This window comes from Etheostoma spectabile, chromosome 13, assembly GCF_008692095.1.
Source record: "Etheostoma spectabile isolate EspeVRDwgs_2016 chromosome 13, UIUC_Espe_1.0, whole genome shotgun sequence".
NCBI lineage: Eukaryota > Metazoa > Chordata > Actinopteri > Perciformes > Percidae > Etheostoma > Etheostoma spectabile.
The window spans coordinates 30,328,189-30,349,335 of NC_045745.1; the positions used below are offsets into that span (position 1 = coordinate 30,328,189).

The 21,147-nt window shown below is 40.4% G+C and overlaps 3 protein-coding genes across 3 annotated transcripts in view; all 3 read right to left on the reverse strand.

Annotated features, from left to right (window-relative positions):
- The window catches only part of frmd8 (FERM domain containing 8), a 12,640-nt gene extending 5,579 nt beyond the window's left edge, over positions 1 to 7,061 (reverse strand). Inside the window, exons 1-6 of the mRNA XM_032532714.1 lie at positions 6,728 to 7,061; positions 5,488 to 5,585; positions 5,121 to 5,288; positions 4,313 to 4,414; positions 3,050 to 3,108; positions 1,536 to 1,702 (exon numbers count right to left, since the gene is read on the reverse strand). Coding sequence (XP_032388605.1) covers positions 1,536 to 1,702; positions 3,050 to 3,108; positions 4,313 to 4,414; positions 5,121 to 5,288; positions 5,488 to 5,578 — 587 coding nt within the window. The 5' untranslated portion in view covers positions 5,579 to 5,585; positions 6,728 to 7,061. The remainder of the gene's footprint in view (positions 1 to 1,535; positions 1,703 to 3,049; positions 3,109 to 4,312; positions 4,415 to 5,120; positions 5,289 to 5,487; positions 5,586 to 6,727) is intronic.
- An 809-nt stretch (positions 7,062 to 7,870) lies between these two features.
- Positions 7,871 to 21,147, reverse strand: part of rom1a (retinal outer segment membrane protein 1a) — a gene marked incomplete in the record, with an annotated part of 55,863 nt that continues 42,586 nt past the window's right edge. The window contains 4 exon segments of the mRNA XM_032532724.1: positions 7,871 to 9,316; positions 9,701 to 9,947; positions 10,075 to 10,505; positions 12,287 to 12,519. Of these exon segments, the coding sequence (XP_032388615.1) occupies positions 9,107 to 9,316; positions 9,701 to 9,947; positions 10,075 to 10,505; positions 12,287 to 12,436 (1,038 nt within the window).
- On the reverse strand, positions 18,303 to 21,141 carry LOC116699953 (pheromone-regulated protein PRM7). Its single transcript, XM_032532705.1, has 3 exons — positions 19,311 to 21,141; positions 18,737 to 18,765; positions 18,303 to 18,464 (listed from the first exon to the last, which is right to left on the reverse strand). Exon 1 carries the CDS (start codon positions 20,966 to 20,968, stop codon positions 19,430 to 19,432), a length of 1,539 nt encoding a protein of 512 aa, XP_032388596.1. The 5' UTR covers positions 20,969 to 21,141; the 3' UTR covers positions 18,303 to 18,464; positions 18,737 to 18,765; positions 19,311 to 19,429.

Consider the following 21,147-nt stretch of genomic DNA (forward strand, 5'->3'; position numbering starts at 1 on the left):
TAGGTAACGTCTGCACATAAGGCACACTTGGAATTAAACTTTTAATGTTGTATGTATTTCCCCATTTGGTCTGATCCTGTGTTTTAATCAATGTTGTCGTCTTTGTTGTCATGTACTGTATGTTAACTTCTTGCTACTGCAGCAAAATTAATCGCCCCTCGGGGACAAATAAAGGTCTTGAACAACAGACACAAACCACAGACATACACAAACTAAGAAATTAATACAGTATAATGAGACTTCCTCAGAAGTATCTATTTAGTATGTTGTATGAAGTATGTTCATACTAACTGTAGACAGATTCAAGTGTGAGTACCTTAAATAACAACAGTGACTTACTTTGCATGCATGTGTATCATACATGCAGTGATATACAGGCCCTGTCAAGTACCTATAATTCTCAGCTCTTTAATCACAATCAAGTCTCAAAAGGCTTAACAAGGAAAAGGACCCACCTATACATTATCCATCCCACTCCAATCAAAAATGTCATTTTGTGCATTCTTGTACTTGGTACTTAAAACCAACAAGTAACTAGAAAACACTGCTGTGGCACAGTATGAGTGTTTATGTGTGTTAACATCCAAAACAATCAAGGCCCACTCACACAAAAAAGCACTGTTGACCTTTTCTCATAATGCCCGTGGTTTTTCATCAAATTGCTACATGTTGTCGCTGATTGTACTGAAGTACTTGAAACTGCACAGTCTACCAGCTGCTCTTTAGAATATGTGGGTTGAGGAACATGAGTTTGGTTTCTCTTTTAGTACATTAAGCAGAAGCAAAAATAAACAGCTGGGCCAGTGCATACTTCTTCATTTTCTAAAGAGGCAAACTATAACCAACTGTGAACTCATAGTCGTCATAGTTGTCAGATTTATCTATCATATAATCAATAATATAATAAAACTAGAAGGAGACAGGGCATACAGCCTGATCCGGTTGGGGAAAGTTCTAGCCTGACCAGGCTCCTCTGTTTACCCTGTCTCTCCTGGTTATGCTGTAATAGTTTTAGACAGCTGGGGGACTTCCTTCGACCCACTGAGCTCCTCTCTCCTCTATCTTTCTATCTTTCCATTTATGTGCATCCATGTCCCAGAAATGCTTGTTACTAACCTAGCTCTGGGGAGTCATTCCCCGGAGTCCTTATGTTCTTTTTCGCCCAGCATGTTTTCTTGGATCAGGGAGGCTCCAAAATCATGGTAGCAGCTGTTGCCATGGTCCCGCTACACGTTCTGTGATGCCATGTTACATCCTGCTACGTCCTGCTGTGCCTTGTAATGCCGCACAGTGCCCTGCTATGCCATGAACTACTATAAAGAACTACTACAAACTACTATTTTTTTTGACTGTTATTGCCACTCTTCATTCTGACCCCAACCGGTCGTCAGACACCGCCTACCAAGAGCCTGGGTCTGTCCGAGGTTTATATGGTTACACACCACAGTTAGATATAAAAAAATAAAAAAAGCATTTAAAACCCGTGTCCAGAGGATGATGAAACATTCTTTTTCTATAACCAACTGTTAACATACCTTATAGTAGTAGCAAATTGTTTTCCGTCCAGACCAGTTCCCTCATCAAGAGCAAGAGATAAGGCTCCAAGAGCCGTCCAGTGCTCGGGGTCACAGGGGTATCGACCAGTGAGAACTCTGTCCCTGGCCTCCTCATACAGAAGCCTCAGCACTCCCTCATCATCTATCTGCTCAGGAGTTAGTAGGAAAATTAGCTCAGTTAGTTTGAGGACAACATCTTTAAGTAGAAAAGAAACAGAACTTTAGAAACCTACCAGTAAATCATTAATGCTCACTTTTTTGAGTCAGATGAACTAAATTAGTCTCACAGTGCCAGAACTTACTCCACAGCACTAACTCAGAAAAGGCACCATGTTTCATCCACACATTATAACCTTAAAGTTTCAACAGCTGGACAAATAAATGAAATACAGAATAGACTCCCACTCATCCCTGCAGAATATTAAAATGTTACATCATAAGTACAAAGGGGTCAAAAGATTATACAAGCCTACAATTTAAAATAAAACAACACAATGACAGCACAGTAAAAACATGTAAAACGCATTTCAATGTTCCAGTGATGTGAAAAATACTTCAAGTGTAGATATGACACAGATTCAGGATAAAGCTGAAATGTTTTATTATATTAACGCTTATTCTTATTACGCAGTGGCTCTGCAAAGCATTTGCACATAAAATATTAAATGAAGTTAACTGTTCACACAATACAGTAATGTGAGCTATTTAAATTAGCTACATACGTCGTTAAATGTAATTTGCTCTTACCAGTGTTTCACTGTGTATTCTGTCCATAACAAACCCCGCCAATCAGTCCCAAAACGTCCCAGTTTGACAGTAAATGCGGCAAATGCCGTTTTTTGTACATCTTTACAATCATTTCCCGAAAGAACCAAGTAGGCCTGCCTTACTCTGGCTATCACAAGGCCAAGCCAAGCTCAATAGATTTGAGATTGAGCATTAGTCTGGGGAGTCTGCTCTGTATTTTCTCTGCACAAGAGGCGGGACCAGCGGCCATAGTTCAAATGATTCTGTTTGCAAATGGTCCTTCAACCAATCAGACCAGCGATACGGGTGATGTAGAAGCGACAGCGGCATCAACGCTGCGCTTTGGTGACGTTTTTGCCGCCGCTATGTTGAATGTAAACAAGAAACTGCTTGGTCGCTTCTCTATCGTCATCGTGTTGAACCCGCCAATAGCAAGGCAGGGAGATAAGCCAGTTTGGGATTGGTTCCCGCAAAATTGTGAACTGAAGCAGGAGAATTAGACATGCAGGTTTCCAGACCGCGCTTTTACACAATCCAAATCTTCCTCGGAACTTGCCGTTTTCAGCATGTCGCTTGCTAGCTCAAAATTTGTTTTGCGGATGTTCCGTCGATTAGTCAGTAAATGAACTGTCGTTGATCCAGATTAACTAAACATGGACTGGATAGGGATGGCTAATAATGTCTTATTAATGTACTCATCTCTAAGATTATTAAATGTTCTTGCAGAAAATTAGGGTTAATGGTACCTGCAGCTCTTTCGATTTAGGATAAAACACGTTCCGGCGGTACTGGAGACATGGTTCATCTGAGGAAAAAGCAGAGGACAGTGATGTATTAGGGTTCAGGCAACCATTCTGTTTGTCCGATCGTTACTGGGTGAGATTCAGCAACACTGCCCAGAGCATAGGGTATTGAAACAAACACTAGGGTGCTTGTTGAAGCCCACATTTATTGCTAAATACATAACAGCATTTGAGTAGTTATGCAATACATTTGTGATACACAGTTAGGAGTAGTGGTAAGCGGTCTCAGCTGTGTTTAGTTTTTTGCAATGCACCTTGCAGCAGAATCACCAGTCGCTTGTTAAGTCAAACCATCAATCCAAAATCCATTTAACATCTTGCATGAAAAAAAAAAAAACAGCTTCACATTTAAGAAACTGGATCTAGGTCATGTTGGGCAAAGTTACAATTCATTGTATATCAAATGTGCAAAACAATGTTTTTGACAACTTATTTTAGCTAACTTTCAAATTAAAGAAAAAAAACAACTGATGGCTTGGTGACAATAGTGTGTGACATGGCCATCATTGTACAAGAAAAAACATTTGACGTTTAGGTTTTCCTGTGTAAACAGGATTGAAGAGGAAACGTATTGTGGACAATGCTACAATGGTCAGGTTTGCTTAACATTTCTCATCCTAAAAATGGTCTGAGGCGCTACTCTATACAGTATTAATTTGTCATGCTGTCTAAACTAATGTGGTAGCCTTTTAGCAAAATATTCGCTAGAATGCAGCAAGTGTAATCTCTTCTCTGTTCTTTGTCATTGGTTTTTCTTCACGTCGTTGGATTTTCTACATGCTCCAGCCTTTTATTTCTTGTTCAGCCACAGGTGTTTATTGCTTATCATGCCAACTCCCTCTCTTTCCTTTTATTTATTAATTTCAAACAAACCTGACAGGACTTAAGCTACTTGAGCTATTAAGCACCAGCAATTTGTAAGTAAGCTACAAATCCACAGGGAACATCTGCAGGAAAAAAACTGGCTGTGTCATGCAAGTGCTCTTGAAAAAACACGGTCAGAAACCAGGGAACGTGCATACATGGCCAAAAAGAAATCATGTTTCTCCAGCAAAACTCTGACTTCATAACAACGTCCTCTAATCCTTACCTTACTCGGTTTCTTGTTCAGGCGACTTCCAAAAAAATGTGCTTATTGCAGAAAGCTGACAACAAGGCAGTTACATAATGCATGCAAACACGACGACATGAAGACCAAACTCTCACCTTGTGAGATGTCTTCCTCCGAGGCCTCAGTGAAGCGATAAAGCAAGTCCTGCCACTGCCGACACAGTTTGTATGGTTGATGCCTTAGCTTTAACTGCAATTCTGAGGAGTAAGGAGGAGGTAAATGTAACACAGTGAGATGTGTCTGTTTACCTGCTCTGATTCTTGTGCCGTTTGCTTTTTGTAAAACTGGAGAAAGTCAAAGTAAGGTACAATCATTTAGAGAGTAAATGGCTACAAATGGCAAAGCCACAAAGTAAACACAATTCATTTTTGACTTGAAATAATTTTTTAACTAAATAATTACTATAACAGTTACAGTTGTTAAAAGCCGCAACAGTTAAAGCTTTAGTGTGTACGCAGAAACTCGAGTAAAGATAACTACTTCTTCTGAAGAGTCCATCATGTTATTTTTATATCATGTGTGTTCGCCTTGGCTACCAGCAACTGCATGGAGGATGGGCGCGATCATGGAAGGCTTGTATCATGTTGACATGCCGATAGTTTTGTTGTCATTATTTAGAATTCCTAGGGGCAACAGAAACTACGCACTATAGCTTTAAATACATAAGTTATACATACTGTATAAACCTGCTTATGCAATTTATTTCCTCCTTCAAGGAGTGTACTGTTTAAAGGCTATATAATTTAGGCTTGTTCAGGACAATATAAATGTAATATAGTCTTTAATATTTTATGAGTAATATTTTTGATTTTTTTCTTTTTAAAGAAAGATGCAAAGATATACACATATTGCCAGACTTGGAGCATTTAAGAGTTTGAAAAGTGTGGAGTTAAAAGTTCTTACCGAGTAGTGGAGAAGAAAGCCAGAAGGCAAAAGCATCCTGTGCAGACTCAGGAATATGAAGAGCCTCACGAACGCTGCGGCCCAACTCCTGCACAGAGACACTGCCAAGCCCTTCTACTGATAAATGCACTGCGCTGTCACCACAGAGGTATATAAGCACATCTTGAGCTGTGTGAACAAACACAAATAAACCAAAAGAAATTAAATAGATTGCAATGACAAGTAAGCCAAAGAGAAACACCACATTCAGATTTTTATCTTTCTTTAAAGTTAATTTGCTACAAATGAAAATAATACATGCTAGAAAAACCATTGGGGACCGATTTCATCCACCATTAGAGCTACATTAATATTTGCTGCACCGTACCACGGGAAAGCGTTGCCGAAGAAGCAACGCTTCCTCTTTGCGAGTGATCATCCGATGAATCTGGAGGAAAATTGCAGTCATCTCCTTCCATCTCTACTCTGAAACACGACCAAACACAAATCTTATGTGCATTACAACATATATTATAGAAACAACCTAAAAAAAGTCTGTAAACTTAAACTGGAAATGTAGTCCATAGGAGATGAGTGAAAAAGATAAACGCTGGATTCACGTAGAAACTCCACATATGTGGTAGTTTTCAAATGTGCAGCTGTAACACCAATTATCTCTAAGTATGAGATGCAGAAATGCCTACATAGGCAGCACGTCTGCAGCTCCCTCCTATCTAGCTATGCAGAATGCTTTACCCATGTTTCCCAATCTTAGCTGTCTGATGTGGGACATAAGTCCAGAAGGGATTTCTTTGATCTACATGGGGGATGGAATGGGACCCAAAAGTGTGTCAACTTCTTAAGATTTCCTAAAATCTAAGTTATCTATGTACAGCTGGCTAACCAGAGTGGCTAGCTACTAAAGGAGTAACATTAGTCTCATACCTTAGAATAAAGACCTAGTAACTGCTTCATATATGACTTGACAGACAGTAGCAATATTAGTTGGGGGGGGAGGGATTGTGCCTCCATTAACTTCAACCACTAGCAAGCTAACCCTTTAGTCATGTTTCATAAACAAGTAATCATGCTATGTAGGCCAGGGCTCATCATGCGACAGCGCCACCATGTGGTATTATTATACTGGAAAATAACCTGTGTCGTTACAATCACAACATCCCATTCGACTAGTTGACCTCACCCTGTTGAACTGACTTGTCAATTGGCCTTAACAAGTCAGTTATTCAGTTATATAACGCTAGTTGTTTATATGGTCTTCAACCGGACATCGAACATTGATATAACGTTGACCAAGACAATGGATGAAATATCACAGGGAACTAACATTATTCAACGCCACTAACATTAAACTCATTTCGTTAGGGCAAGGGAAGCTAGCAATGGGTGTATCGTTAACGTTATTGAGATTGTCACTAAACATTAACGTTACTATGATACTTTTGATAAGACGTTAACAATGAGCTTCAGTCATCAGCTGATAACGAGTTTGTCACTTTAGAGCTAACGTTAGCTCCACTTTGTTGTTTTGGACAACATTCTGATATGGCTAACGTTACGTTACTGTTACTAACGAGGGAAGGAACTAAATGTCTCTGTTGTCCACCTACCTGCCAGTTTTGTTGAATTCCCCTCCACTTGCTGCTTACGGGCTAAATGGAAAAGCTAATTTTGTAAATAATTCTCCGCCCTGGCTGCGGCTATAGCCAGTTGTCTATAAAACTAGCTTGCTAGGTTAGCTTTCCGGGCAGCTGCAACAGTTAGCTAGCTAGATGACGTGACTGTAACAGATTCGCTTATACTGAACCGCTCTTTACTGGCTGTGACAGTCACTCTGGAAGACTTGAAACACTACTTTAACTAAGATATACATGAATGATAAAATGTTCCAAAGTGTTCTTCCAGAGATAACTTGGAGAAAAAAAATAGGACTGACATACTTTGTGCATAATGAACGTTTTTACACGAGATAGGTTCAAAAAGCGTGATCGCGAGACAGACTCTATAGCTCCTCCACGTGATCCAACGTCATCGCGTCTGCAACTACGCAGGCAGATTCGTTTTATGAATTTGTTGCCAGGGTAGCTGCTAATAATGGTTTGCAGACAGTTATACCATGAATTTGAATATCAAATTTTCAGTAAACAGACTCAGTGTGGAGGAATAAATGTCCTCCAGTATACCTTTACTAGTACTGTAACCTCAGTCCATTGACTCATGTTTTTATGATAATGTTTGAAGCCAGAAGACAAACCAATCAAAAGAATATGATCATATTCCTGTGAGCCTATCATATTCTTTCGATTGGTTTGTCCTCCAGGTGGAAAGAAAGGCCATATAACTCTCAGACAATTGATTAAAAATTATGCAAATGTTGTTGTTGTTGTTGCAACATACAGCCTCCTAAATTAACCTTTACAACAGAAGTAGGCTAATATTCATTTAATGCCTCTGACTGCCATACGGTTAAGCATTACTCAACTTGTTTTATTGTATTATTTGATATAGCCATTGAAAAGTTTATAACTAATACTAATACAGGACATTCAGTGGTGTGCATAAACAGTACACTTTAAAAAGAAAAGGCTGCACAAATAAAAGCAATTGTTGTTAAAAACAATCAAGATACTATGAATATGTACAAATTGCAATAAGAATACGTGGTAGGGCTCTGACACCTGTACTGCAGATTCTATTTGTTTTAAATCAGAAGCGGTCTGCCTAGCCCCAGAAAATCATTCAAGACACAGTCATGTTTTTAAAACGACCTTTAATAAAGCTATTCACATGGGTGGATATTACAAATAGATTCCAGACATCAACCAATATTTTGTTTTTGGTAACAAAGAGATTGTAGAATATTTCTCTTGCATATTTAATGAACTGCTCAGGGACATTGAAAAAGAACACAACCTCTTCATCCAAATTTGAAGTTATATCACTAATGTTATATTGTTCAGTACATTTCCATTAGCAGAAAAAAAAAAGCCTTGGCATAGTTCACTCTGCATCTTACATTCACCTGACGCAGGTGTCTAAATGCAAGGGCAGCAGGTTAAGTATTAACAAATGGGATTAAAAGCTTTAACAAAGGTGCCAGAACAGAGGACACACTTGATGGCTTTCACTGCATTACTGACTTTGATTATATCAATCTTCATAATCCTATTCCTTTTACTGACAAGGAGAAGAGAGACAAAGAGAAATTAGCAGCTTGGAGCAGTTGTTATGGAGTAAATGTGAAGTATTATAATGTCTGCATGTCATTAGAAAAAAAGAAGCAATACATGACTCCTCTGCATAAGGCAATTAGTAACCCTTAAACTTTAACAATTCCTCTGTTATATCATGTAATAGTCCTGTTGCACAGTAGAGCATTATGCCTCGTGTCTCTCTGCAGTCAACTTTCCATCCTTGTTTTGCAAGATCAAAAATTATTTTCGTACACTGCCTCATGAATTACTGATGAGTTTTCCAAATGACTGGTTGGTGATTGTTGTTAATGCTTTTGACACAGCTTGTTGAGAATTAATTAGCAATGACTGTCATGTTCAAAAGCAGTGAAGTGGTTTTGTAAATTTGTGGAACTGTTAACAAATGTAGCAACAAAGAAAAAAAGAAGAAATGAGAAATAATTAAAAACATTGAGGGGTATTGACAAGTATCTCAAAAACGGTCAAAATCATGGTTGACAGTGACTACTGTGGTTAGTACTGTACGGTACTGTACTATCTTTTCTTTTGTTGTTCAGTCTGTGGTTTACAGAGGGGGTGTAACAGCGTATCAAATTTGAATGGAAAAGTACAGTATTATAATAAACATTTACTTTATCTGTGATGGTCATCTGACAATAAAAAAATACTATCGCTAAACCTGTAAAATTCATAGAAACGTTTTGAAATATTTTTCAAATTTAAATCATTAATTATCATTCATTAGTTGCCTTCTCTGTGTAAAAAGTATTTACATGAGTGTACATTATTTGTGGTTTAAGCGGTTGGAGCTGGGGGTCCAGCAGTGCCCTCTTCCACCTGGTTTGTAAGCAGGAAGAACTTCATCACAGGTTCGAGATATTCCATGATGGTCTCTTTCAATGGTTTCTCAAGCAAGTACCCTTCTGTCTCGATCTCTGTGTTTTCATTCCCTGCCACTGCCTCCATGGAGGTCTGCAGGAACCGCAAGCTCACCAGCACAGAGGCCTGGGAGGGAGGAAGGTGGAGAGATGTGGGAGCACGTTAGATATAGAGCAGAAGAGCATCATCAAGGATCCACAAACGCTACTAAACGGAAGTGGTGATTGATGGAAATTGCATAAATTGTGCACGTCAGACCCAATGATTCATCTAGCCTAGCGTATACTGTATATGCAGAGTGGTGGGTTGTTGCAACACATTCATTCCCTTGCTTTTAAAGACATGACGCAATATTACATAGTGTGGTTTTATAACACCATGGCAGCATTGCAAATCCCTAAAAAGCCAATGCTATTCCTCAACTATCCTCCAACATAAAAGCTCACTTTAGCACCAGCAACTCTGCTTAAAAACCCAGTAAGTTTAACTGTGATTCTTTTCATAACAAACCTGTAAGAGGAAGACTGACAGTACTCCAGCCCCAATGGCGTTCATCAGGCCCATGTAGTAGTGGACCAGGGCCTCTCTGCAGCCTCGGAGGTAGATGTTGAGCTCCTCGGTTTGGTAGTCGTAGTTGTAGTGAGCTGAGTTGTTGGTGAGCTGAAACTGGATGCATGGCCGGGGAGAGCTGGGGTTGCAGCAACTGAATGGGACTCCATCTAACAAGTAACGGCCATCCACGTTGCTCTTGATGCGGCTAATGAAACAAAGGGAAAGATATATTTCAGATGACATACAGATACAATAACCAAATGTTTTTCATACAAATATCTAGAGATGGGAAACTCGCCCCACTAGACTCTATAAGATAGTGCACAACTTACTCTTTGACTTCCTTAGAGCTGAAATCAAGGTAGCGGTTGCTGATCCACTGGACCTCAAACCAGTCCCTGAAGTCATTGTTTCCACAACACTGGAAGTCTATCTGCAGGCGATCAATATTCTGTTTCTGGAAGCAGCGGCCCGGGGTGTCTGTGTCCTTGTAGAAGCGGATGCCGTTCCTCAGGCCAACCCTCAGAGAGGACTCCAGACTGCCCTTCATTACAAAGCTCATGATGACAGCGAGCAGCATGAGCACCGTGAAGAAGCAAGAGACAGCGAAAAAGGGCTTTAACATTTTCTTCCAGCGAGGAAATCGCCCGGCATCCAGAGCATCCTGACAGATCTTTGACGCAAAGTAGTTGATACCCAAGGAGGCCAGACCAACAATCATGAGGGTATTGGGCACAACATGTATGTCCGAGTTATCCATTACCTGTAAGTAAGTCACACAATAATGTAATCAATAAAGATTATATTTGTTTGCTGTGAGGAAGCAAGGGAACATACATTGTTAATATTATGCATAATCTTTCAACAAATGTGTAAAAATATGCTGTTTTACAAACTTAAGTACTTCAAATTACCAGAAAATTCACCTGGAAATATATATTGGGAATCAATTTCCAAACACTCACAAATAGTTAAAGTTCTACCAGTTGTTAAACAGCAAATTGTTCCTACAGACGCCATGTGTTGCAGGTAATGAATAAAATATCCAGACCTCGCTGCAATTATAAATGTAAAGGTGTAAATTATAGATGTGTTGTGCCTCATTTTATTATATCCAACTAATTCAGCATGACTTTGATAAAGTTCTGTGAGTTTCAACAATGTTTGACCACACCACGTGTGTGTTGATGAACTCTCAAAGTTTCAAAAGTGTTGAGAGTTCAACCTTCATTTTTTAAAGGGGAGATCTCCTAAATGCATGCATTAAATATTTCATCAGCAGCATTACAGTCAGTCACAAATATTCATCTCAGTTGAATTAGAGTTTAATGAGCACTGAGCAGCTCACTTCAAGCACAGCTGTGTGGCTCAAGGGCACCTGGAGCACAGTAACTGCAAGTCATTCACTCACTCAGTCGAAACTTCGCTAGAAGGATTCATAACTACGCTCTCTTTCTCTAATGCAAACAAATACATTAACCAAAAGTTGTGAAAACACAGTGAGATTATAACATACAGTGTATGAGACTTGTGTGCAAAAGTCTTTTTTAAACTACATTCCAATGTTTTTTTGTTTTGTTTTCTTTGCACAAGTCCAGACATTCCCGCACAAAGTGACTAAAGTGGTTGATTTTAGTCAAATGTAATTTTGAAGAAGACAATAGTTGAAAAAGCTTGCATTGTTATTAAAAAGCCTTTCTTGGTGTAGAGAGATTGTCCTTATAGTTGGCTACATGTCTTTTATTTTGTTTTCTATGTCCATTTACACTGTTTTTAAAGTCGTGGAAACAGAATACTGTCATAACCCCAGCTGTCAAGGAATGAAACAATCAAAACAGGTCAAAAAGAGCCATTATAGTTCTTTTATACCTGAATACCTTCTATAGTGTTAATAACAGTGAAAGAGTGGAAGCTGTAATACCATAGTTGTGCAAAGATAATATTTAAATCTGGGAGTAAAATACATTCAAACAAGTTAAAAAACTGTGCAGGGTTGGTAATTTTATTGATGCACAGTTGTAATGACGGACATCAGGAGCAGGGATTAGGGTGATTGAGACTGACATTGCCTGGTTTATTAAATGATGAGTAAGGATCTAAAGTGGGCTACAGGTTTTACCTCTTGTTGGTCTCCAACATGGACATTTATTTGACAGTATCAGATTCAAAAAGTAAGTCAAGCATATCTAAATCAGTAAATTAGTGTGTAATCAACTGTATCACCGGTACAATTTCCAAATATTCCGCCCCTTATTGTAGATCTTTACGGGTACTTAGAGTTAACTAGTGTGTTATCTGCTTTCTCTTTCATGAGTATATTCAAACCAAAGGCAACTAGGCATATTGATTATGAACACAGTTCAACTTATGCTGCTATGTAGATAGCAAAAAAATCCTCACGTCACTCACTTTTGGAATTAAATTATAAGTAAACACACTATTGATGTTGTAATTTGTGGATAACTTATACATAAAAATAGTCCAAAACAACAAAGCTTTGGAATTATGAACTAAGTGTTAAAGTCTGATGCAAAACTTAAGTACCTCTGCCCTCCTGCGGAGCTCCGTCTTGAGGATGCAGCCCAGGGTGAAGGTGATAGCCCCGGCAACTGTAGCACACCATGAGAGGAGCCACAGTCCCTGGGCTAGCTTCACCCTTTTCTGAAAGGGGAACTTCATCTTCATCACCACCATGGTTGCAACGAGGGAATCCGAGTCTTAGCGGGGGAATAGGGGAAGGAGAGCGATGAGGAACGAGGGCCGATGCTGTGCTCTGTCTGCGAGAAAGAAGGACAGGTCAGAAGCAGGACTCTGAAGGGTCAGAGATATAGATCACAACACTGAAATTTAACATTGAATTGAACTCCAGTCAAACAGATGTTAGTGTATTAAAGATCACCTTATTTTTCTCGCCAAAAAGTGCTGAAAAAAGTCCAGTTATCTCCACCGACCACTATGAATCCAGTGTGCCACACAGTGGATTTGGCACACTGGATTTGGCAAACCTGGATGCAGGGAGCTTCTTACCACTAATGCCTTACCTATCCTATTAAAGTGGTCTGTGAATCCAGGCCATTGTCTGCTCAGCACCCATCACTCATACAGAGGGACATGAATGACAGAACAAATTGAACCTGACAGACAGATGGATAACTGTGTAACACTTGTCCTCACAACACAACTTGGAATCCATACAGAAATTCTAATAAATTTGAGATGAATAATCAAGGCAGCAGGAAGAGGGTCTTTTTGACATAAGCCACAACCAGGTCCAGATCCATAATTCCATATTGATCCTGCTCATCCAGGTCAGGGTCACAACAGGGCAGCTTACTTTAGCCCCCACAGCACTCTCAGGCCAGATGTCCTGTATCTGACCCAGAGTCACTGGCCTTCACACAGTGTAGGAGCACTGCGAGTAGAGGTGGAAACCATGCTGATTCAAATCACTTCTTTCATTTCAAGTCCCATTCATAGTCACTGACTGCATGGTTATTTCACTGTTTTTTCCCCCTGAGCTAAAAAGTTGCATCATTATTCAAACGGTGGTCATCCCTATGTTCCCAGGGCCCTATGCTCTTGATATAAACTAACATTGTGGGAGATTGGTAAATGCAAATTGGAAAAGAACAAAGTAAATGGACATTCCAAATTCAGTTTGAATGGTAAAAATGTGATGTGCCACTGAGGAAATACCAACCAAATGTCTTGCTCGCAAATATGAGGAGTTTAGTATGACAGTAGGTTTTTAGCTGCAGGAGGGTGATTTCAACAAATTGACCCAGTAAAACTTGACCTTGATACATTGAACATTTGACCTACATGGAAAGAAATCATTGAGAACATGAAACAGTTTGAAATGTGGCCTCAATGAAAATATTAAGTCGTGGAATGCAAGACCCTGAGAACATGGAGGCTCCCAATAACAATGCTACAGTGACATGATCACGTTAAGCAGGTTAAATACTTACCATGTTTACAGTCCTAATTTTAAGTGTTGTCATACCAGTAAACACAGCGCAGCTGAGTCTGATGGGATTACCCTTAGTTTTGCAGGTGTTTGGTCCTAAACAACAAACCAACATTTGGCCAAAGTTAATACAATTCCTCCTGAGAGTAACATGCAGTGGTGGAATGTAACAAAGTACATTTACTCAAGTACTGTACTTACAGTAAAAAGTTGAGGTACTATGCCACGTTCTACTCCTACTCCATAGAGAAATATTGTACTTTTTACTCCACTACATTGATCTAACAGCTTTAGTTACTGGTTACTTAATTAAGATTTTGTCATACAAAACACGTTATTTATTAAATACAGTGTTTTAATATAAATTAAACTAACCAGCAATATATAGGCCTACAAGTCCAGCTGAAATGATTAGCTGACTCAACACTTCATAGATTGACGGAACTGTTTGGATTGTTTCCAGTTTCTTAAATGGGAGGATTTTTCCACAGTGAGCATGTTTACTTTTATTACTTTATGTACATTTTCCTGTTGATATTTAAATACTTTTACTTAGGTTACATTTTCAATGCAGGACTTTACTTTACTTTTTTACATCGTGGTATTAGTACTTTTACTGAAGTAAAGTAAGGATCTCAATACTTCTTCCACCACTGGTAACATGAATGTCTGTACCAAATCACCCAATGGTTGTTGAGATGTTTTAATCTGGATCAAAGTGGTGTCCCAAACTGACTGACCGACTGTCAGACTGACGCCGCCATCCATAGAGCAACGATGTACTTTCAATTCTGCATGCTGAACACTAGTGTCTAGTCAAGTCAACTCTTTTTTATATAGCCTTGTCATAAAAAACAAATTTGTCTCACAGAACACCTGGCAAGTATCTCCTCTTCTTTTTAAGTTGATCAGCAATGAAACAAATGAAGACAGTTGATATTAGGGTTTCTTTTGGTTTATTAGATGTAACATGGACAGAGTTACATGGTTGATAGTTACACAAGCTTGTGAAACTAGTTCAATTGCACGCTTTTCACTTGGAAGGGTAATTATTGCAACCTGAAGAAAGAAACGTTTTGCACAATCACAGGGTAGTTATTTTGGCTCATACACAAATTTAAAGGTACTTCATACCTGTATATCAGCTACATTGTACAATTTGTTATTAAAATATATGCCTAGTAAGACTATGTTTGAATGCTTGTAGTATATAGCATTCAACGATGCATAATTGGCTACCTACACATTCATCTTAAATGAATACAAAATGTTTCAAACAATAAAGAAAACTGATAACACAACTATAGCCTATGTTTTTTATTATTAAGCTTTGTGTTAGGTCATGCAGGACACGGAAGTCATAGACCCACAGCCAGTCACAACCAATCACAGGCATTTTCACATCAGGCGGTCCATTTAAATGTCTCCCTATTCCTCACTGCTTCCTGCTACTCCAATACTGCCTCACACCGCTGCTGCTGCTGCTGCTGCTGCTGGCAAGGCGTGCCTCCCCCACCTCAGCCCCCACCTTCCCAGTTTTGGGTGTCATCATAACTATGTCTTGGATTGGGCCTACTCTTGTATACGGGGGGGGGAGGGTCTCAGCATCGTGCTCCCTGTGTCATCTTAGCATGCGGCTTGGCTGATCCATCAGAAAAGAGCCTTCATCTCAGTGCAATTGTATCTCCATCTGTTGCAATAAATGGTTAAATCTATGATGACAGGGTTTCTGACTGAATCACAGAGGTGAAAGAACAGGAAAGGAAATGCCTGTAATTGCATTTATACAACAAAAGTATACATATACATTTTTTCCAGTAAATGACCAAATCTAAGCTTTAGAGGATATTTCAATGTACATAAATATACAGTTAGTGTTTAAATATACAGTATATACTAGTAATCAGAATCCAATTCCACTTGGTTGTGTGGGTTTCATTTCATGTTTAATGGGTTTGGTTAAAACGGTAATGTGTGTTTAATGTACGATAATAATAATACAATTATTATTAAATCACCACATGACCTGCCTATACATCCATGGACACTTTCCTTAACGTCCCAGACTCATTGAGGTCTCAACCTGCACATATGTTTGGTCCCTTGTCTTGTGTCTGTCTGTGTGTATGTCTGTTTGTGTGTGGGTTTGTGTGTGTCTATTTCTGCATGTGTTGTTTTTGTCTCCTTTTGATCACAAAAAAAGAAAACAAATCAGGGAGCCCAATGTGCTATCTGATAAGGGAGGGTCAATTAGAGACAGGCTATCAAAGTGAATCCAGTAGGTCTCACAGTTTGAATTCAAAATCTCCATAAACCACATGAAGGGACTAAGCCACTGAGCCACTAAAAAAAAAGAGCTTCATTGAACTTTTCCTTGAAAATAAAGATCAAAGTAAATTATGACTTTTGACACATTGAACCATGCACTCATGTTTCTGTCACAGCTTGGTTCGCTCCCCTTTCAACACCTCATCTGGTATCCCTCCTGTCCAGCCGTGCACCTCGGCCCTGCCCTGGCCTTCCCCGAGCTGCGGTCCACATGCCTCTGACGTCCTGCCTTCTATCGGCCTCCCAATAGCCACGTCTCTGGCGTTGCTTTTTCTCCAGTGATGAATGATCTCATTATCTAAATCCTCGATTGCTTCGTGCCCTTGGTGGTGGAGGTCCATCATGGCTTCCGTGCCTCTGAGCTCCTCCTGCATGTGACGGCGTGCCAGAGGGATTTCCTCCAGGCTTGCTGACCGGATCAGGATGGCAGATCCAAGGGTTGGACTTGTGGGGAGCCTGTAAGTGCCCTCAACTGTCATGCAGTCGGACCGCTTCTCATTGTGGATGGTGAACTGGACATGAGGTATCTGCACTGGGCGTGGAGAGTGTCGTCTGATAATTTCCTCACCCTCGCTGTCTTTGTCCCCGTCTGCTTCCCTGTATCTCCAAACTGGACCTCTGTTTGACCCTGTCAGTATAAATCGTGGGTTCTCGTCTCCCATCTCTGACCAGTCCGATTCCTCCTCCTCTGGGACTGACCCCAGAGGTTGCTCCTGCCCGCCAGCTTTGGCATTTTCATAGTTATGGCTGTCCATGAACTGAGCCGGAGGGGGAGTGATGGGAAGAACCACCTGATTCATGACATCATCTGACTGAAAATGGAGCTCAGTTTTGTGTACCTACAGTAAGTAAAAGTAACAAATTTATCAGTTTATTGATTCAATGATGCAATAATAATAAAGGCTGTGCCCTTGTTCGGTTTCCCTCCCCTCCCTCTGGATACATTTGTGAAGCCACTGCCAGACTTGAATTTAAGAGAGAGGTAAAGATCTTACATTAAATGTTTCCACTTTTTTGGCGAATTTTGCATCAGCGAGCTGCTCCGTCAGCGCTGTAATACGCCAGTTCAACCGCTCACGTTCTCCTTCCATACTCTGAGTCTGACACAGGAAGCACAGTTGTCACTTTCAATAAGTGGGTAATTTACATCACATATCTCTTTCCAAGAACTTTTTATGACTTTTACAGCTCAGTCATCCTTAAATATTCAGAAATATGCTCCGACACTACATGTATAAAAGCACTTTTCTATAACTATGTTCACGTTTGTAGTCATTTAGGATCAATCACAAAGAAATGCTTCCAATCTCACCACTGAATGAAGCTTTTGTTCTAGGAGATTGTTGGTCTGTTGCGTGGAGGAGCAGTGGTCGTGTAGTCTGAAATAAGGCAAAGACAAATAGAGAGAATCAACAATAGAGAAATATGGCAGCATTCACACACTGTAAGGTCTAAGACGTGAGACAGATAGTAAGAACAGACACAGAACAAATCTCATTTCAAATCTAATTTTTGAGGATAACAGATCAGGACCAGCAGATTGAACATTGATTAGGTAGATTATACTTTTAGATCTCTGTAGTTTTATATACTTCAATTTTATATATGTGGTGTTGCACTGTTGCTTGATCTGTAGGAAACTACTAGAACTGTTGGGTCCTTGTGAGTTCTGGAGTGTGGTCTAGACCTACTCTATCTGTAAAGTGTCTTGAGATAACGCTTGTTATGAATTGATACTATAAATAAAATTGAATTGAATATAGAAATACATTCAAGTACTATACATCCCAGTTGCAGTGCATTTCATTCATTTGCTTTTCTTTCTGACAAACAGGGGTATCCACATGTTACCATTGTGATACAGAGCCTGACATACTGCACATTAAAAAAGAATATTGCATAAGCCCAACTTTATAATTTTGGGTGATTGGTTTAGGAATTATTTGATTTAGCAGCCTATTAAGTATAACGTGTGGAATCCTAAACTCGCAATTATTATAAGAGCACAAGTTGCTATTCCCCTAATAAAACATCAAAAAGATTTGGATGTAATATTTTTATATGCAGCTTCATAATCTGAGTCAGGTGTCTAACATCTTTAAGCATATTCCTAACAACAGCATAGTCGGAAAAATGCTAAAAGATTTTGTGTATTTTACAAATGACTTCAGTCTCAAGAAGAAATTAAATCGAGATGACTTCAATGATCTGTGTATTAGAAGAAGATAGATAAACTCTGAGCGTTTTCTGTGCATTTGTTACCTCCTAAACCTCTCGGTGAGGTTGCTGAGCTCCACACGTGTCATCTGAAGCTCTGTTTCCAGAAGTTTTTGGCTGTTCATGAATTCCTCTCCTAAACACTCCATCCTCACTGCTGTCTTCAGCAAACTTTGGTGCAGACCTTCATTATGCTCCTGCAGTAACCTATTACCATGGATACACAAAAGAGACATACAATAGAGTCAGACATGAGCTGTTGATAAATTTAATAATTTTCAATCTATTCTTTTATTACTCCCATTTAATACATTGGGTTTAAAATTCCACAGGTTAGAAGTTTCTATGATTTTAACATCCAAAAATCATTTACGTGTGCAACCAATTAATCTATGTACAATTTCACGGTCATGGTTGTCACTTGGGCTATGACTATTACCAGGCAACAAACACACCCGAAAGAATTACACCACACTTACATGATTCTGCCCAGTTCATGTGGCTTTTCCTGTGTGAAAGAAAATAAAATTACATTTACAAGAAAAAATTACACTCAGAAATAATATTGATGATGCCTTACTAATTAAGGGAAAGAAATTTAAAAGGGAATTAAGAACATCAATTTGAAATGTCCTTCGATTACCGTTAGTTTGTGCATGATAAGCAGACCCAAACAGTACCTGCAGAGTTTTATACTTTGTTTTTTATTTTTACAGTTACAGGCTGTTTTTCTGCTTGAGGTGGAGATGTGTTAAAATTGTAAGTCTTATTTTAATTTGTTTAAAATCTGCAGAAAATTCTGCTGAATTCTAAATCCACAGAATTTGGGTGGCCTTTACGATAAAGTAAGTAATCTATTGTTCTGTAACAACTAATCTAGTGTCTATCGTGACACGCACACTGGTGCCCAAATCAATAGGCAAGCAAATTAGAGGAACATAATTATATAACCAGTTAATGACCTATTGGCTTGCCAATAATGACTTCCTGGACATACTGTAATATGGGATTTCATGAATGAGTACAGACTTAACCCCAAGAGAAATGTCCTACTTTATGTGGTGATGGGCCAGTGAAGCTTGTCTGTTCCTCGTCCTGACTGGAAGGACTGCTGTTGGTCCCGGGTAAATCCGCTTTGCTGTGAGACGGGGGACTGCCAGCAGAATGGCCCTTTAAATGAGGAGGGTGGTCATCAAGGTCATCATGGTCAAGATCAATGTTTGATTCAGAGTGATGTCCTTGGTGATGACCTGTGCTATGTTGGTCACCATGATGATGTAAATGCTCTGAACTGTGGTGGTCTCCATGGTGGTGCTGATGGTCTGGACTGTGGTGGTCTCCATGGTGGTGCTGATGGTCTGGACTGTGGTGGTCTCTATGGTGGTGCTGATGGTCTGGACTGTGGTGGTCTCCATGGTGATGCTGATGGTCTGGACTGTGGTGGTCTCCATGGTGATGCTGATGGTCCATACTGTGGTGTTCTCCATGGTGATGCTGATGGTCTGGATTGTGGTGATTTCCATGGTGATGCTGATGGTCTGGACTGTGGTGGTCTCCATGGTGATGCTGATGGTCTGGACTGTGGGGGTCTCCATGGTGATGCTGATGGTCTCGACTGTGGTGGTCTCTATGGTGATGTAAATGGTCTGGACTGTGGTGGTCTCCATGGTGATGCTGATGATCTGGACTGTGATGGTCTCCATGGTGATGCAAATGGTCTGAACTGTGGTGGTCTCCATGGTGATGTGAATGGTCTGGACTGTGGTGGTCTCCATGGTGATGTGAATGGTCTGGACTGTGGTGGTCTCCATGGTGATGAAGATGAGGTTTGTGGTGGTCTCCATGGGGATGCAAATGGTCTGATGTCTGGTGGTCTCCATGGTGATGTGAATGGTCTGGACTGTGGTGGTCTCCATGGTGATGAAGATGAGGTTTGTGGTGGTCTCCATGGGGATGCAAATGGTCTGATGTCTGGTGGTCTCCATGGTGATGAAGATGAGGTTTACTCTGGTGGTCTCCATGGTGATGCTGATGGTCGGGGCTGCGGTGGTCCCCATGGTGATGTGGATGGTCTGGACTGTGGTGGTTGCCATGGTGATGAAGATGAGGTTCACTATGGTGGTCTCCATGGTGATGCGGCTGGTCTGGACTGTGATGGTCTCCATGGTGATGCCGATCAGGTTCACTGTGGTGGTCTCCATGGTGATGCGGATGGTCTGGACTGCGGTGGTTGCCATGGTGATGATGATGGTCTGGACTGTGATGGTCTCCATGGTGATGCCGATCAGGTTCACTGTGGTGGTCTCCATGGTGATGATGAATTGTTGGACTGTGGTGGACTCCAAGTTCATTGGTCGGGCTCTTGTTTCCATGGTGACCTGGTGTAGTAGGACATTCAATGTTTTGGTGGTTGCTATGGTGGTGGTGACCTGAACTGTGATGGTCTCCATGGTGATGTGTTGGGGAGGGGTGACCTTCATGAGGATGAGCATGGCCAGGGTGGTCTCCATGGTGATGGCAACGAGAAGGGCTATGATGGTTGCCATGGTGATGATAATGTGATGCACTGTGGTGGTCTCCATCATGATTGGGGCTCTGGTCTTTATGATGTCGGTTTCCATAGTGATGGGAGGTGTTGTCATGGGCTTTGTGTTGGGGAGAAGTGTTGTGGTGGTCACCATGGTGATGATTGTGGCTATGGGGATCTCCATGATGATGGGCGGGACTGTGGTGATGGTGATGACTTGCTGTGCTGTGGTTGTCTCTGCGATGATGGCGATAATATGTGTTGCGACAACAGTCACCTTGGTGATGATGACTAGAGGTGTGATGGTCTCCTTGGTGACGGTGGTGGCTGTGCTTATGAGAAGGGGAATGGTGCTGAGACGTC

What these genes read in the sequence shown, in the direction of transcription:
- LOC116699953 (XM_032532705.1), bottom strand. Translation starts at nt 20,968, where the DNA reads ATGGAGATCCCCATAGCCACAATCATCACCATGGTGACCACCACAACA.